At 44.0% G+C, this 16150-nt stretch overlaps 1 protein-coding gene across 1 annotated transcript in view; it reads right to left on the bottom strand.

The window, feature by feature from the left end:
- dipk1c (divergent protein kinase domain 1C) overlaps positions 1 to 16150 on the bottom strand; it is a 56916-nt gene that overhangs the window by 37896 nt on the left and 2870 nt on the right. Inside the window, exon 2 of the mRNA XM_080793545.1 lies at positions 12917 to 13786. Within this exon, the coding sequence (XP_080649671.1) occupies positions 12917 to 13159 (243 nt within the window). The 5' untranslated portion in view covers positions 13160 to 13786. The remainder of the gene's footprint in view (positions 1 to 12916; positions 13787 to 16150) is intronic.

Genomic DNA, 16150 nt, shown 5'->3' with positions numbered 1-16150 from the left:
TTAACCCATTCTGACCTGAGATCAGATTCATACGAGGTTTCCACTGGACACACACTGGTCTGATTAACCCATTCTGACCTGAGATCAGATTCTAAAAATGTCAGTCGTTCTTCGATTTTTCAAAAATAGCAGACCTACAAGCTCGTAGCGCGCCACTCGGTGGCGCGCTATGAGCTTGTAGGTCTGCTATTTTTCAATAGCTAAAGCATAACATAGTGCTAACACCAAAACGGGTTCCCGATCAGAATGGGTTAAGGGTTAGGGTTTAAAAATGGCAGTCATAAAATGACTGTGCCGAAAATGTTGATGGTCTCACAAGTATAGTGAAAACTAACCTATGTGAGTGTGCGTGCGTGCATGGTGTGCGTGAGGAATGTGGAACAGCTTATTGTGAATCATACATAAATCATGAGGATGGACTGTTATGCTGTATGGAAGCAAGGGTTCGGGTTTGGAGGCTGGATGATTGTTTTGTAAGCTCTTTTTATTACTGTGGTGCATTTTTGAGCTGTCGCTTGTGGCATTTCTTTGTGTCTATTTTTTTTATTATTATTAATTTCTTTTCTTTTTTGGGGGCAATTCTTGTTATTGGTTTTTGATTGATTCATAAATCATGTAAAAGAAAACTCTGACCAAAGTGGTGTACAGAGCAGGATTGAGGTACAGTAACTAAACACACAAACACACAAACCACGGACATAAACCAGAACAGAATAAATATCGTATAGAGCTCAATGACACCCACATGGAATACCAACAACCAATGATAAATAACAAAATCTGCAAAGTCAGTGAATAAAATGTCTTGAGCCTGAGCTTTAAAAGGATTCAATGGAGGAGGCATTTCTATAGAGCCTTTATATCCAGAGCACATTCAGCTATTCAGCTATGCGGCGGCAGCCACCGCTGAATGAGTAAAGAAGCCCATCTGGGAGTCTGGGAAGCAGAGGTCCCCGGCAATGCGTCGAGGTGTCCTCGAGCAAGACGCTTAACCCATTCTGACCTGAGATCAGATTCATACGAGGTTTCCACTGCAGGACACACACTGGGTCTAATGAACCCATTCTTACCTGAGATCAGATTCTAAAAAAATGTCAGTCGTTCTTCGATTTTTCAAAAATAGCAGACCTACAAGCTCGTAGCGCGCCACTCGGTGGCGCGCTATGAGCTTGTAGATCTGCTATTTTTCAATAGCTAAAGCACAACATGATGCTAACACCAAAATGGGTTCCCGTTCAGAATGGGTTAACCCCTAACTACCCCCCCTGCTTCACCACAGCACTCAGGCAAAATAGGTCTAATTATTATTACTAGTCCCATACATGAAAGTTTGGGGATATGATATGAGTGCATTGTGAGTACATTTCACCCATGCAGGCGAAGGAGCGTCCGGGAGCTGGACCTCTATTCTCTTTCCTTGAGTAGGTTAATAGATACATTAACCCAGTGGTTCCCAAACTTTTTCATGACCCCCAAATTGACACAAATTAGCCCGCGGACCCCCATTTGAAAAGATATGCCAGGGACCCCCCATAAGAGAAGATTTGTACGGCTCTAGCAGTGATTGTCAGTGATTCTTGTTCAATTTCAAGGACCCCCAGTTTAGACTTGCAATACGGACCCCCATTTAATGGCATTTCTATCTCTGGACCCACAATTGATATTGTAAAATTTAACTCTGAGAGTGTACAAATGGAACTCTCTCTCACGTGCCCAAATGTGCCCAAATGTGCTGACCTCATCACATTTGATGGCTATGGCCGTTCTTTAGCCCAAGGGGTGTTTTAGTGCAAAACTAATGTTTGGAATGGTTTCAGAATCATGAAAACCCTCTAGTTTGACATGTCACATGCTACTTAAAGCATGATGAAATTTGGAAAATGTTGCCATAGGCCTATTTTTTTAATTTTCTTCTCAAACCCTGTTCGTGCCTTTATGTGTTAACGTTTACCGTACGTGTCATTCTGTGTGGTCAGTTAAGCCCTTATAGCCAGAGGGGACAAAACAAAACGATAACGAACTAAGCTTCAGACTGACAGAAAAAAAACAAACACATGAATCAAACCCTTTGCGGTTCACTATATTTAAAAATCAACACAGTGATGTCAACCCATATTTACACCCACTGTCAGTTTGATATACACTATGTTTATCTCATATGGTCTGCTTCACTCATCAACAGTGGTGAAAAAGTTTACTCAGATTCTTTACTTAAGTAAAAGTAGCCTCAGGGTAGGAATTTTATCATTGAGGCCATGGTTGTCGTTGGCCCTCATTTTGACATAATGCCCTTCAGAAATGGATATATACCCTTAATGCTGTGTTCACACTGGCAGCTGCAGAAGATACAAATCTACAAAGCGACGCAGCATTTCTTTCACCGTTGAGGTGTCGATCAGCACGCTCGTTGGCGCCAGCATCCGTCAATCAATCAGCCAATCCTTCCTCAGTGTTTTCTCAAAGCCTCAGGGTTCCTTGGGGGGGTTTCAAAAATTCAAATGAACACTTAAATGTCTGTATCTCTCAGAGTTATGGGGGGATCGTTAAAATCAAGAAGTTTGAGAAGCACACAATATAGAGTCCTTGTTGGCAGAGCTGAGCGGCAGTGTGGTCCAGCTGGATCGGGTCCATGAGCAGCACTTCTTCATAGTCTTCAGTTGGTTTTGACACCGTTTTGGTATGTTTTAGTTTTTTTTAAGCGGTTGAAGATGGATGGATGGATATCTTTTAGTAATGTACTAACTACGTTTATGTTTTAAATGTGTCTGTCCTTACAACACTACTGTGTCCTCCTATCTGCCTGCCAGTGCCGCTCTTTCACCTAAACTCTGTCTCCAAGTCATTTCCCTAGCAGACAGACAGCAAGACGGGCAGACAGACATGCTGACCCATTGACAGAGAGAGTATAGGGAGACTGAATGAATCACAAGATGACAGACAGACAGACAGACAGACAGACAGACGGACGGACGTCCATAAAGCGGATTATGAAAGACCAAAACAAACACAGCCGACATTTCCACTGACATGAGGTCATAAAGATCGGAGACAGTTTGACCCCAGAGAGAGAGGGGGAGAGAGAGAGGGAGAGAGCGAGCGAGCAGAGATTTGGATGTCTCTCTGTCCCCTCTGGCTATGAAGAATACCCGGAATGATAAAAACACAGTGCTTATGTGTAAAACAGCTTACAGCACATAATTCTGTCAGCAAGTTTTTTTTTTTTAAAGGAAAAAAGAAGGAAAACCTCCAAGGCTCATGGGGTCGATGAGGGTCAAGCCTAATTTATGATCTGTTGCGCGCCGAGAAAGGCTGAGAATAGCAGATATACAAGCTCACTACAGGTTTGTTGTGTGATGAAGTGTGAATGGGGCTTCAAGGTATTATTAGATGATGTGTAACGTGTGGGTAAAGGGTTAACTCTCTCAGGAATGATAAAAACACATCACTCACTGTAGGACACCTGCACTCAACAAGCGTGACGAAGACTTCACACACGAGGGGGCTGTGAATCTCTAGCACACTGTTTCTCAACCACTGGACCGCTGAACAACCACTGGACCGGTCCACAGACCACTGGAGCGGTCAAAAGACCACTGAAAGAAGCTTGAAATATAAAAACCACTGTTTAAGGGCTTGACTTCCTTTCATGCAGAGTCGCACAGCGATCTGTGAGCTTGTATAGGAGACCAGTGAGCAACTAAGTATATGAATCTGGCAATGTAAATGTTTTACAAAAAAGAAAAATGTCGGTTTTCTTTTAGGTTTTCTGACCTCAATTACACCCAAACAACCGGAACTTTGAACATTTAGTCGATTTTATCTGTGTCTGTGAAGCCTTTTGAGCTGCAATGAAAACAGGCAAACCAGTGACCAACCAGTCACCAACCAACCTGCTGGCTCTTACATCACACTCCACAGGAAAATCAGTTTGAGCCAGAAAACCACAGAAAATCTATTGAATGTTAAAAGTTCCGTTTTTTGGGGGTATACAATTGAGCTCAGAAAACCTAAACAAATGAGAAAAATTACAAAAACTTTTTTCTTTAATGTCACAATCACTTTAAGTAAAATAGAAATGCCTTCTTATACTAAATATAATATGGTTGGGGGAGGTGTGTGGGGTGGTCCTTGAGGATTATTAAAATAATACGTGCTAGTGGCGCAGAGGTCAAAAAAGGTTGTGAACCACTGAACTAGTCTACAAAAAAACAACGTGTCCTCTCCGTGGCCTGAGGAAAGGAGCGAGGCTGTCAAATGAAACTAAACATGAACTGGAAATAAAACTAACAGCCCAAGAGCCAAACAAACAGACTTGGAGGATTCACATAGATACACTCCTGTTCAAATAAACACATGTAATATGATTCAGATATAGATAAACTCCATTTCAACTTGTTTGTAATAAGAGAGCTGCAGGAAACAGAAGCTTTTCTGGATGTTAGTGTTATATGAAAATTACAAAAACGTGGGTGACCCGAGAGTGTACTATGGGCCCAAAATGCTCCCCTCTCGAATTCCCAGCCGGTTGGACCATTTGCTGTCATTTACCATACAGTGTCTGCTAAATTGTTATTCCAAGCAGTTACTTTCCCCTCCATCACGCGGCCCCGGCAGTATAGAGACCAGGATTACTGCATGTTTTCGCGAGGTTACCTACCCTAGGGGACACGGGGAGAACATGCAAACTCCACACAGAAAGGCCCTTTCGCCATTTAGCAGACACTCTTATCCATAGTGACTTACTGTACAAGTGAGAGATAATAATAATCAGTGAGTAAGCATGAACTCTAGTCAATAAACAACAAGGTAAATAGTCAAGTAGAGTGCAGAGAAAACAGCATAGTGCCTCAGTAGAAACTAGGATATCAGGTAAACAATGAACCTACTGTAGCATCCTTCTAAACATTTAACGTCAAGCAATAAGTCTCTGGACTCTTAAGTATATCAAATAAAGGCTTACAAATGCCACAACGCAGAACTTTTTAAATAATAATAATATTAACAAAAACTTGATTCACTACTATATGTCTCGGTTTAGAAGTTGATGAATGCATTGTTGAATTTAGTAGGACAAGGCCGCTCAGACCTGTGCCAGTTTGGCCTGCATGCATGGATAAAACACAATGTTTTATGTTGTAAATTATAAGCGGCCATGAATCCCAGTCATCATAAATACAGTGTCGTGTCACACTTGTGTATTCGTTTTCCACTGCAAGTTAACTGAGTTCATGTGTTTTTTTGTCTCTGAGCAAATGAGGAGCTTTCGCCGTTTCCCACGCGTGTATTTTTAACCGCACCGAATGACATCATCAACGTAATGAGTTCATATAAATAAACCTCCCATATCTTACACAGTCCCCCCTGTTGATCCCACTTTGAGCTGGAGAATATATGACATGGTTTCATGTTACAACTGTGGCTTAAGTCTATCAGCACATTTTCATCAGTTTAGCGCAGTTATTCTCACCAGTTCTTTTTTTTTACCACTTTTGATTGATTGATTGATTGAAATCTTTATTAACAGTTTGCAGAATTACAGTACATTTCAAGCACAAACTCAATACAAAGACTGTTAACTGTGAGTGGACGACCCAATTAAGCCTTACACTTGTTTACAACAGGGTCCACATTGTTCAATTCATCAAAACATTTAGAGACAAACAAATAGACACTTCTATGTAGTTAAAGAACAGAACAGGAATTCATCATATAGGAAGCGAAAAGGGAAAAAAAGTATATATACAGTGAGGGGAACAGGGGGATAAAAGAAAAGAAAACGAAAGACAGAGTGTAGGGCGCCTGCACACAACACCATGCGTTGATGCCATGTGTGCATATGTGCAGGCACCCAACACCACGTCCATACAAAAACATAGTACAATCCATAGTACAAAGACAGAGTGTAGGGCGCCTGCACACAACACCATGCGTTGATGCCATGTGTGCATATGTGCAGGCACCCAACACCACGTCCATACAAAAACATAGTACAATCCAGATACAAATTCAGCTTTTACAGAGGCCAGTTTCGAATTGCAGCCATCCGTAGGTGCCCTTTGAGAGCAGTTTTGAAGGAGCCAAGGGATTCACATGTCTTAATGACTGTTGGTAGGGCGTTCCACATTTTGGTCGCATAGGAGCGAAAAGAATTTAGTCCCTTGTTTGTGCCGAATCTGGGTTGTACATGGTTTGTTGCACTCCCTCTGGTGTTGTGGGTGTGGACTTCGTTTACATTAAGGAAGTATTTAGACAGGTACATGGGTATCTTGGTGGTGTATCTAATCTTGTGGACCAGACCCATTGCAAGATGCTGTACTCTGTCGTCGACCCTAAGCCATCCCAGCCTGTCAAAGTGGGCAGGGGTGAGGTGGGTTCGGGGGGTGAGGCCAAGTAGGAGCCTGACCAGTTTGTTTTGGGAGGTCTGGAGCCTTGTTTTAAGGGCCTTTGAGGTGCTGTGGTACCAGGAGGTGGATGCATAGTCAAAGAAACCTTGTACAAGGGCTCCTGTTAAGGTCTTCAAGGTGTTTTTGTCGACCAGTGAGGAGATCCTGTAGAGGAATCTTGTTCTTTGATTGACTTTTTTGATTACGTTGGTGGCCATCTTATCACCGGAAAGATTGGCCTCCAGGATGGAACCTAGGTAGGTAATTTGATCCTTCCGTGTGATAATATCATCACCAACTCTAACCAAGAAGCCATCTGCCTTTTTGAGATTACTATTTGATCCGAAGAGAATGGATTCAGTTTTTCCCAGGTGTAAGGATAGTTTGTTATCAGCGAGCCAGGTGCAGATTCTACCGAGTTCAGAGCTGAGGGTCTTTTCAACCTGCAGTTTGTTCCTGTCCGAGACCAGCAGTGCTGAGTCGTCTGCGAACAGGAACAAGTTGCAGTCACAAGCTGAAGTCATGTCGTTTACATATATTAGGAACAGTAAAGGCCCTAGTATGCTTCCTTGTGGGACGCCACAGCTCACTGGGAGGGGGGGGGACATTGTTCCGTTCACTTCCACCATCTGTTCTCTCCCCTCCAGGTAGGATTGCATCCAGCTCACTGATGTGCTATCAAAACCAATAGCTTTTAGCTTGTTAACCAGTATGGAGTGGTTCACGGTGTCAAAAGCCTTTTGGAGGTCCAGCATGACCATGCCGCAGTATTTTCCAGCATCCACCTCGTGTTTGATGTGGTCGCTCAAATAGAGAAGGCATGTGTCAGTGGAGTGGGATGTTCTGAAACCAGATTGGAACTCGTACAACAATTTATTAGTGGCAAGATACTTTTCAACCTGTTCATAGACTATTTTTTCCATCACTTTCGAGATGGAGCTTAGAATAGAAATAGGGCGGTAGTTGCCGGGTTCTAATTTGCTCCCTTTTTTGTACAGGGGGGTTACTTTGGCCAGTTTAAAATCTCTGGGGACCTGTCCTTGTTTAAACCCTACTGGGGTCCCTCGGGGTCTAATATACAGCAAGCCAAAGTGCGGTAACTATGCAAGGAATGAAACTGATTTAACCACTTAAAACCGAGCCTGACACTCACCAGCCTGAATTTTCATGCCATTTCACCATTTTGAGCGTGGCTAGTGATTCAGGGTCTGCAAGGCTGAAAAAACCTCTTGTCTTAGAGAACCGGACTTGAGTTTACAACTGTACTTTGTTCGCTTTCTTCACATCTAACACCAAATCTCTTCGCCAAAAATATCCGATCTACAGATGTGTGGATCAGCAATTTTTTGCGAATGTTTCTCCTAGGATATAACAGGCACGCTGGGGTTTCAAGTGGTTATAAAAAGGCGTTAAAAGTGTTTCAACTGGACATCCACAAACTTAACATCGGGAATTGATTGGCCAACAAATGGCACAAACGTAACATCTGGATTTGATTGGCCAACAGCTTTTTTTGGCCCAGGGCACCCCTTGGAAATAACCTTTTCATCCTTGAATTACATTATTGTTATACTTTATAGCACATTACATGTATGTCATATTATGGAACATAAATATTTTGCCCTAACATACAGCATGTCACTCGGAGAGAATATCCATTTCCGTGAGAGATTGAAAATAAATGTATACTTGACACAGAGCCACTTCAACCCCAGCGTCCATATTCTGGGAGAAACATTTGCCATGCCACCCACTTTCAGAAACCCATGGAAATCACACTAACATCCTGTTAATTGAACTCTAGATGGGACAGCATTTGTGCAATCTTTGAATTACAGACCAGTATAAAAGGGTCCATTTGGTTCCTCTTATACCTTTAACTGAGGACCCCCTGTAACATCCTCAAGGACCCTTCTTGGGGATCCATGGACCCCATACATTGAGAACCAGTGGTCTAGTGTTTCAACTCTGGCTTAAGTCTGTCAACAGGATTTCATCTAGAGCTTGATGCCTATAATCACTAGAATAAAATGGATTAAATCATATCATTCATATGGCATTCCTGTTCTACACAGGAGACTGTAAGTTAGACAGAGAGAGAGAGAGAGAGACAGTCAGAATTTCCTTGTTGCGTTTATTTATGTGCTAAAAGATATACCATGCATTTCTAAATTTGCTAAATCTCTGTAGGACCAGTGCCAGGGACGTGCACACATAGACATCAAAGGGGGCTTGAGCCCCTGCCCTTTTACCCGTCTGTAAAACAACTGCCCTCTCCAGACCACGAATGCAGCATTTACTAATGGTGAAAGAAATGCAAATGCCCTTCTCTCCTTTCCATGCCATGCTGGAAGGCAGCATTCAGGAGAATTGCTTTTTTCACCCAAAGTCTGCTGAACTTGAACACAGTATTTTGCGTTGAACAAATTTGTTTAGAAATCCATGTAAAGGAGCAACTTGGACACTCAAGCATGAAGGAAGCATGAGTTAAGTCTGTTGCTCTCCACAGGTTGGCGGAGGGTGTGTAGAGCCCATGGGATCACAGTAGATGATTGACACAGGGGTGAAAAATGGGTTACAAAATCGTGGGATAAAATATATATTAAAAAAAATGAAAAAATCCATGTCGTAACCCACATCTCATTCTCCAGTCTCCACTAGCTAAAGAGTACTGGTTTGCACCCCGAAAATAGCTGATCTACAAGTTCTCAACTCGTCGCAGTGCGGCACGTTTGCACTATTTTTGACCAAAAGTGCCCTCTTTCAGCCTCTGCCTCTCTAACACTCTCTGCCCGTCCCTGACCAGTGCAGTTCCCGGTATCGAGACGGTCTGATATAGGCGCATATCCTGAACTGCCTATCCGACAGCCCTGATTAGCTATAGCCTAGGCAGGCACACATGGAGATCCAGTTGTACAGAACCACACACACACACACACACACACACACACAAAGTCTCTTCGTCTATGCACAACTCAGCAGGTACAAAGTGAAACTCTTCAAATAGCGTGTAATCTCCCCCCCGTTCAAAGACAGATTTACCGCCCTGAGAATAGAGGGACGGGGGGTCCTCATGCAGGGGCCGGAAGAGAGGATTGTGGGTCTTTTGTTCCGGGTTGCCACAGCACGACCTGAAGCCGTTTCAGACAAGTCTGCACGGGGAGTCTGGAGACTCTAAACTTCTTTCTGGGAGGAAATCCAGCCTGTCATCCGCTTGGCACCTGGCAGCGATGACAGCAGGACGCGGCCTCAATGCGTCCTAAATCATTTTCACGCTTAAGCGGTTTCACTTGTTGTTGTTTTAAGAGGGATCGTTTGTGAATAATAATAGCAGGGCTTTGTTGGTTCAGGGAGCTCTCCTGCAGACTGTGTGATGTACTGTATATGTTTTGGCTTTGTACCATGCAGCAAATGTGAGTCACGACCCCGGAACCACATCACTTCAAAACACCTTTGTTTTGTTTTCATTTTTTAAGGCGAGGCTCTGCAGGAGTCTAGCCATCTAGCGTGTGTGGCCCTGATATTGCTCTGTCCTATAGCACCACTCTCATATTTTCATCCTGTTGATTTGACAGTGTATAGTTTGGAGTTCCTGGAGATGAGAATTTGTATCAAACGGGGGGTCCGTGGCTTAATGCATATCACACCGGGGGTCCTGGAAATTAAAATGGTTGAAAATAGCTGCTTTTTAAGAGCAAAGACCCAACAGCATTTGGTATGGAAAAACGGCAGCCACCTGCCTTAAGCGAATTAGACCGAGACAGAGAGAGAGTCTTATATATACCATAAATAACTGCGAATGGATATTTTGACAGCTTTGTTTACTTTGAAGTATAGGATAGGGTTAACACAAATCGGCTGGATTTTTCGGAATGGATTCTCTTGTAATGTTCCTGGTCAAAAATATGGATGTCATCTCAAAACACAGAAGGATTAATGTGCGAGCGAGCGTGCGTGTGTTGTGTGCGTGCGTGTGGCGTGTGCGTTCTTGTATGTGCGTGCGTCGGTGCGTGTGAGTCGAGACAAAAAGAGAGTGTCAGAAGTGGAGCTAATGGTCAGAAAGTGTGTAATTGTAGAACATTGTGCCAGTTTATGTTTCTGTGTAAACAACAGAACGGTCTGTGTTCCATTCATATAATCCCCCAGTAGCCAGACCATTAGATACATAATATCTGATGTCTAAGTGTTAACCCCTTAAAACCATATAGGTCAGTGCTTCTCAGGACCTTTTTTTGTTTGAAAATCTCAAAAGTGTTCGTGGCCCACCCATATGACCACCCTGAGGACGATTCTACAAATGTCTTCTAAATCCTGACAGTTTTCTGAAAAACGCATGTTTCTATGTCAGTCGTTCTCAAACATTTTCATGTTAAGGACGCCCCCAAAAAATATGTATTTGGCCACCGACTCCCGTCTGAAACTATGTTGTTCCAGGGACCCCCCAGAAGCGTTTCGACCTTGCGGTCTTCACCGAAAGGTGAAAGGTGAAGACCGCAAGGTCGAAACGTCAGTCATTCTGTATACTTAGCACCTAATAAAAGGCTCTAAATGGGCCTGGGCCATGGCTTAATGGTCCAGGCACCTTGACTGGTAATCCAGTCTGGCAGTGTGCCGCGGGTTCGACTCCCGATACCAGCAGCCTTTACTGCATGTTACCCCCCCCCATATCTCTCCCCATTTCCTGTCAGCCTACTGTCTGTCCCTCCATAGAAAAATAAAATAAAATAAAGGCGAAAGCCACAAAAAAAAAACATTTCAAAAGGCTCTAAAGTCCGTGCTATTGTCCTTGTACCTGTGAAGCACCGGATCCTTATTGTCTCCTTATTGTCTCCTTATTGTCTCCATAGGGAACCATTGCTGATCATCAAATTATTGGAAGGCAAGAAATTAAGTCGCCATGGGGTGAGTAATCAATAGGAAAAAGAAACATTTTGGGGGTGAACCAAATCCCTTTAAATTCAGTGGTCTCTGTACTAGCTAGGCCCCTCCTGTCCCTCTACACTAGTGAAGAGAAGACTTCTGAACACCCGATTCCTTTCCACGGAGGTGACAAGATGGTATAAATAAGACAGATTAGACCCTCAAACTACCACTTTCTGGAGTCGCATGCAGCTGCTCAAGAGAATGATATCTTCAGGAGACCCTCGGGCTTTCCCCCTACAGTGTTTGATGTAGGGCCCCTAAACCAAACATCATCGGCAAAAATAACAGACAGAGGCAGAGAGAGACACACATAAATAGAGATAGATGGGGAGAGAGAGAGACACACACACACACACACACACAGACAGTTCTACTTCCTGTCAGTCCTTATCAGATGTTAGATGAGATCACACAGCATGCTTTAGATTTATTGACCCAAACACTTTTGTGTGTGTGTGTGTGTGTGTGTGTGTGTGTGTGTGTGTGTGTGTGTGTGTGTGTGTGTGTGTGTGTGTGTGTGTGTGTGTGTGTGTGTGTGTGTGTGTGTGTGTGTGTGTGTGTGTGTGTGTGTGTGTGTGTGTGCGTGTACGTGTGCGTGCGTGTGTGTCTGTGTGTGTGTCCATGCATGCGTGCGAGCACTTAACCACCAAAGTATTTTCTGACACTATCTGACTGCACAATGTTGATGCAACACTCACGTCTCGCTCCTGGCAAAACACACACACACCCAAGCACACACAAGCACACACACACACACACACACACACACCCAAGCACACACAAGCACACACACGCACACACACACATGCGCACGCAGGCTTACAGTAGCTAAATAAACATTGGGTTTGTAAAGTGTGGTGCATGGTAGAGTGATTCAGTAAGGACCGATCACATGAGACCGATCTTAATAGCTGTATAGGTCTGGATGAATGGAAGCCGTCTTCATAGAAACGTAGCAGACGGTGACACCAATGCATAACATCACATACATACGGTTGTAATACACACACACACACACGCACGCACCTGCGTGCTCCAGGCTATACCATTCCATTGAAAATGAATGGCAGCCTGTATAGCTTTGTAGTTGCCAGTGTGTGAGCGCAGCATAGCATTGTGCAGTAACTCATGGACTCACCAGTGTGTGAGCGCAGCATACGGTCTGTGCAGTAACTCGTGGACTCACCAGTGTGTGAGCGCAGCATAGCATTGTGCAGTAACTCGTGGACTCACCAGAGTGTGAGCGCAGCATAGCATTGTGCAGTAACTCGTGGACTCACCAGAGTGTGAGCGCAGCATAGCATTGTGCAGTAACTCGTGGACTCACCAGTGTGTGAGCGCAGCATAGCATTGTGCAGTAACTCATGGACTCACCAGTGTGTGAGCGCAGCATGCGGTCTGTGCAGTAACTCATGGACTCACCAGTGTGTGAGCGCAGCATAGCATTGTGCAGTAACTCATGGACTCACCAGTGTGTGAGCGCAGCATAGCATTGTGCAGTAACTCGTGGACTCACCAGAGTGTGAGCGCAGCATAGCATTGTGCAGTAACTCGTGGACTCACCAGTGTGTGAGCGCAGCATAGCATTGTGCAGTAACTCGTGGACTCACCAGAGTGTGCAGGATGGTCCTACTGCGGTCCTCTGTGCAGTAGTCGGACAGGATGGTCCTGTGGACAAACACCAGGCCGTTGAGGAAACACCAGGAGCCGAACCACAGCGCTGCGAACAGCAGGGTGCCCCTCCGGGACCACATCCTCACCCCCAGCCACCGCAGCACGTACAGGCCTCCTCCCGCCCCGCCGCCGCGGACCCCCGGCCCTGCCGGCGGAGAGGGGGCTCCGAGCGGTGCCATGGAGGTGCTGGATTTCGTAGAGATTTGTAATCCGTTTGCCGAAAATGGGTTAAATGGGTTAGCAAATAAGGGGTAGAAAAATATGTAATCAAAAAAATGGTAGTATCACTGGATAATGGTAGTTTTGAGCCCACAAAGTGGTGTTATACCATGAACGAGAGAATTTGTCTTCAGAATGTCGCCTAAAAGTGACTTCAAGTCCTTCTTTCCAAGTCGATAGTAACTGCAATAAAATAAAGCTTCTGTTTTGACACAAATTGTACTTGGGAGGTCAACATCAAGTTCTCCCCAGAGCAAGCAGGCAAGCTCTATTGGCTCACTGGTATACAAATGTCAGCACTTAATTGCGCAGAGGAGTCCCGCGTTCAAATCCGGGGTGGAACAGGGAAGTCACAGAGCTTAGCCTGAGGGTCACTCCTCCTTGGAGACGATCGATCCCATGTAAGCTCCACACACTGAGCTCATGTCTTGGTTCCATATCCACGACACCCAACGGTCATCGAGGACATCATCAAAACGATCCCAGTAATCCATGTAATCCAAACGGCTGTGATTATGGTGTTATGATGCTTCTGTGCAGTATGTTTCATGTTCCGTTACTGCGTTACACCATCCACAAAGACTTCCCTGCAAAAGAATGAGTGTAATATCAGTTTTTTTACTTGGGTAAAAGTAGCAGTACCACAATGGAGAAAAACTCTGCTACAAGTAAAAAGTCCTGTATTGAACATTTAGTAAAGGTGCATGGTTACTATTGGTAAAGTAAGACGCCCTGAGGGCGAGTGCACGCATCGCATTGAGTGTACAGGGTTTGATGAGGTCAGATCAACATATGGAATGTCAGAACAGGTCAGCTCCATATATGGAGATCTAAGGGTGGCAGCAGGGGCAGTGTCTTGAGTGTACTGTACAGGGTTTGATGAGGTCTGGCCATATATAGAGTGTGTCTTGAGTGTGCAGGGTTTGATGAGGATGAGGTCAGATCAACATATGGAATGTCAGAAAGGGTAAACTCCATATAGAGATCTAAGGGTGGCAGCGGGGGCAGTGTCTTGAGTGTACAGGGTTTGATGAGGGCCCAGGTAGGGCCGGACCTTCATTTTCGGGCCTGTTGAGAACTCTACTAATAACTTTGGGGCGGGCCTGTCTAGAGTTTGAATGGACAGGTATCAGTAAAAAGGGAAAGATCGAAGAGGAAGGACGGTTGAGGAAGGATCAACATAATAATGTCAGAACAGGTCAGCTCCATATATGGAGATCTAAGGGTTTGAGGTCAGATGTAGAGTTGTGTGACACGAGGCGTGACACGACACACTGACTGACGGGATGCAGGTTTTCATAGTAAACACGACCATACCGTTGCAATCAATCAAAGAATGCTTACAGTACCAAAAGTACTTTAAAAAATCGCTGCTCACAACGTGTTGCATTGCAACGCGTTGTGACCTTGTGAGTATATTGGAGATCAGCTATTTTCGAATGAAAAGTATAAAATAGGGATAACCTTGGGGGGGGGGGGGGGGGGGGGTTCCAGGTGGTCCCAGGTGGTCCCCAGCTAAATGATGGAGAGTTGGTAACCGAAAGTTGGTCCCTTGAGAGTGTCAAATGAAACCAGAATGGACCCTTATGGCTCTCAAGTTTTAAGAGTTAATTGTTAAACATCTGCATTACTTAATTTACGAGAAGTCTACACAATTAGTGAATGTAGAAGAATTATTAGTTATTATGATCAATGTTTGCGTGTTATCTCTCCTAATAATAATATTAGTAATAATAATAATAAAACTTTATTTGTATAGCACCTTTCATGACATGAAATGCAGCTAAAAATGCTTTACAGAGCATTGGAGAAAGAAAGAAAAGAAAAGCAAGGCATAAACATTAAAAAATAATTGCAGTATACAGTGAGGACATGAATAACAAAACAAATTAAAAGATCAATTAAAAGCAAGAGTGGGTCTTAATTGAGCAGTGCTTTAAAAATGTCTACAGAGGCTGCCTGTCGATGGTATAGTGGGAGTTTGTTCCACGCCTTCGGCCCGGAGAATCAACAAGCTGCTTCCCCATATTTTTTTGTTGCCATTTTAGTAAGTAATGGTGCCAACATCAATTCAGCATGGAAATGTGGACATATTATTTCGTTTTGGGCCCGCGAGGCTAAATCTCATGGTGGTCCGTGGCTCAAATCCACAAGAAATAATGTGACTTGGCATGAAACGGGAAGTCTGCCACGTGCACACACATGCACACGCGTACACACACTAACACAGTACACACTAACATGCACTCATATAGACTATAGAGACAGCATACAGATGCATGCTGGCAACAGTACATATTTGCACGTTTAGACTACACACGTTGACTAACGAACAAACAGACACACTACCTCTACACACTGTGTGTAGTGCACAAGCACGCATGCACACACACACACACACACACACACACACACACACACACACACACACACACACACACACCCCGCTGTGGCTCTGGCTGTGCTGTCCTGATGTCAACTCCTTCAGTCCAATATCAACTTCTGTTGGAATACACACGACTCCAAATCACAAGTAACTTTAATTGGAAGTTGAAGTGAACTGGAAATATTCTGGTCTGTTGTTTGTTTGTGAAAGAAAAGTGACAGTGTGGAAAATGCAATAGCTATAGGGCTCAATTAATAATGATCGAAATCCACATTATAGTGGAGTATATAATAATAATACTATATCAGAAAAGATTGCAGCGATGTGGGGCTGCTTACATTTACCAGTCTGTCTCTCTGTGTCCCATGACTGCCTCTGAAACTCAGCTGTCTAGACTTGTCAAATATGTCCTTAGAGATGTGTCCTTAGATGTATCCTATCTATGGATGCCCTTAAATGTCTCCTTATCACAGCTTGGATCTGTCGTTCAGAAAGAATGTTTCATTTCAACCTTTGACACATGTTTCCAGCTCTGACATTTGATATCCCATGAATTATTTCCACC

The sequence above is a fragment of the Protomyctophum bolini genome (genome assembly GCF_963924005.1).
Source record: "Protomyctophum bolini genome assembly, chromosome: 21".
Classification (NCBI taxonomy): domain Eukaryota; kingdom Metazoa; phylum Chordata; class Actinopteri; order Myctophiformes; family Myctophidae; genus Protomyctophum; species Protomyctophum bolini.
The sequence above is the reverse complement of the archived record's forward strand: the minus strand, read 5'-3'. Positions and strand labels throughout refer to the sequence as shown.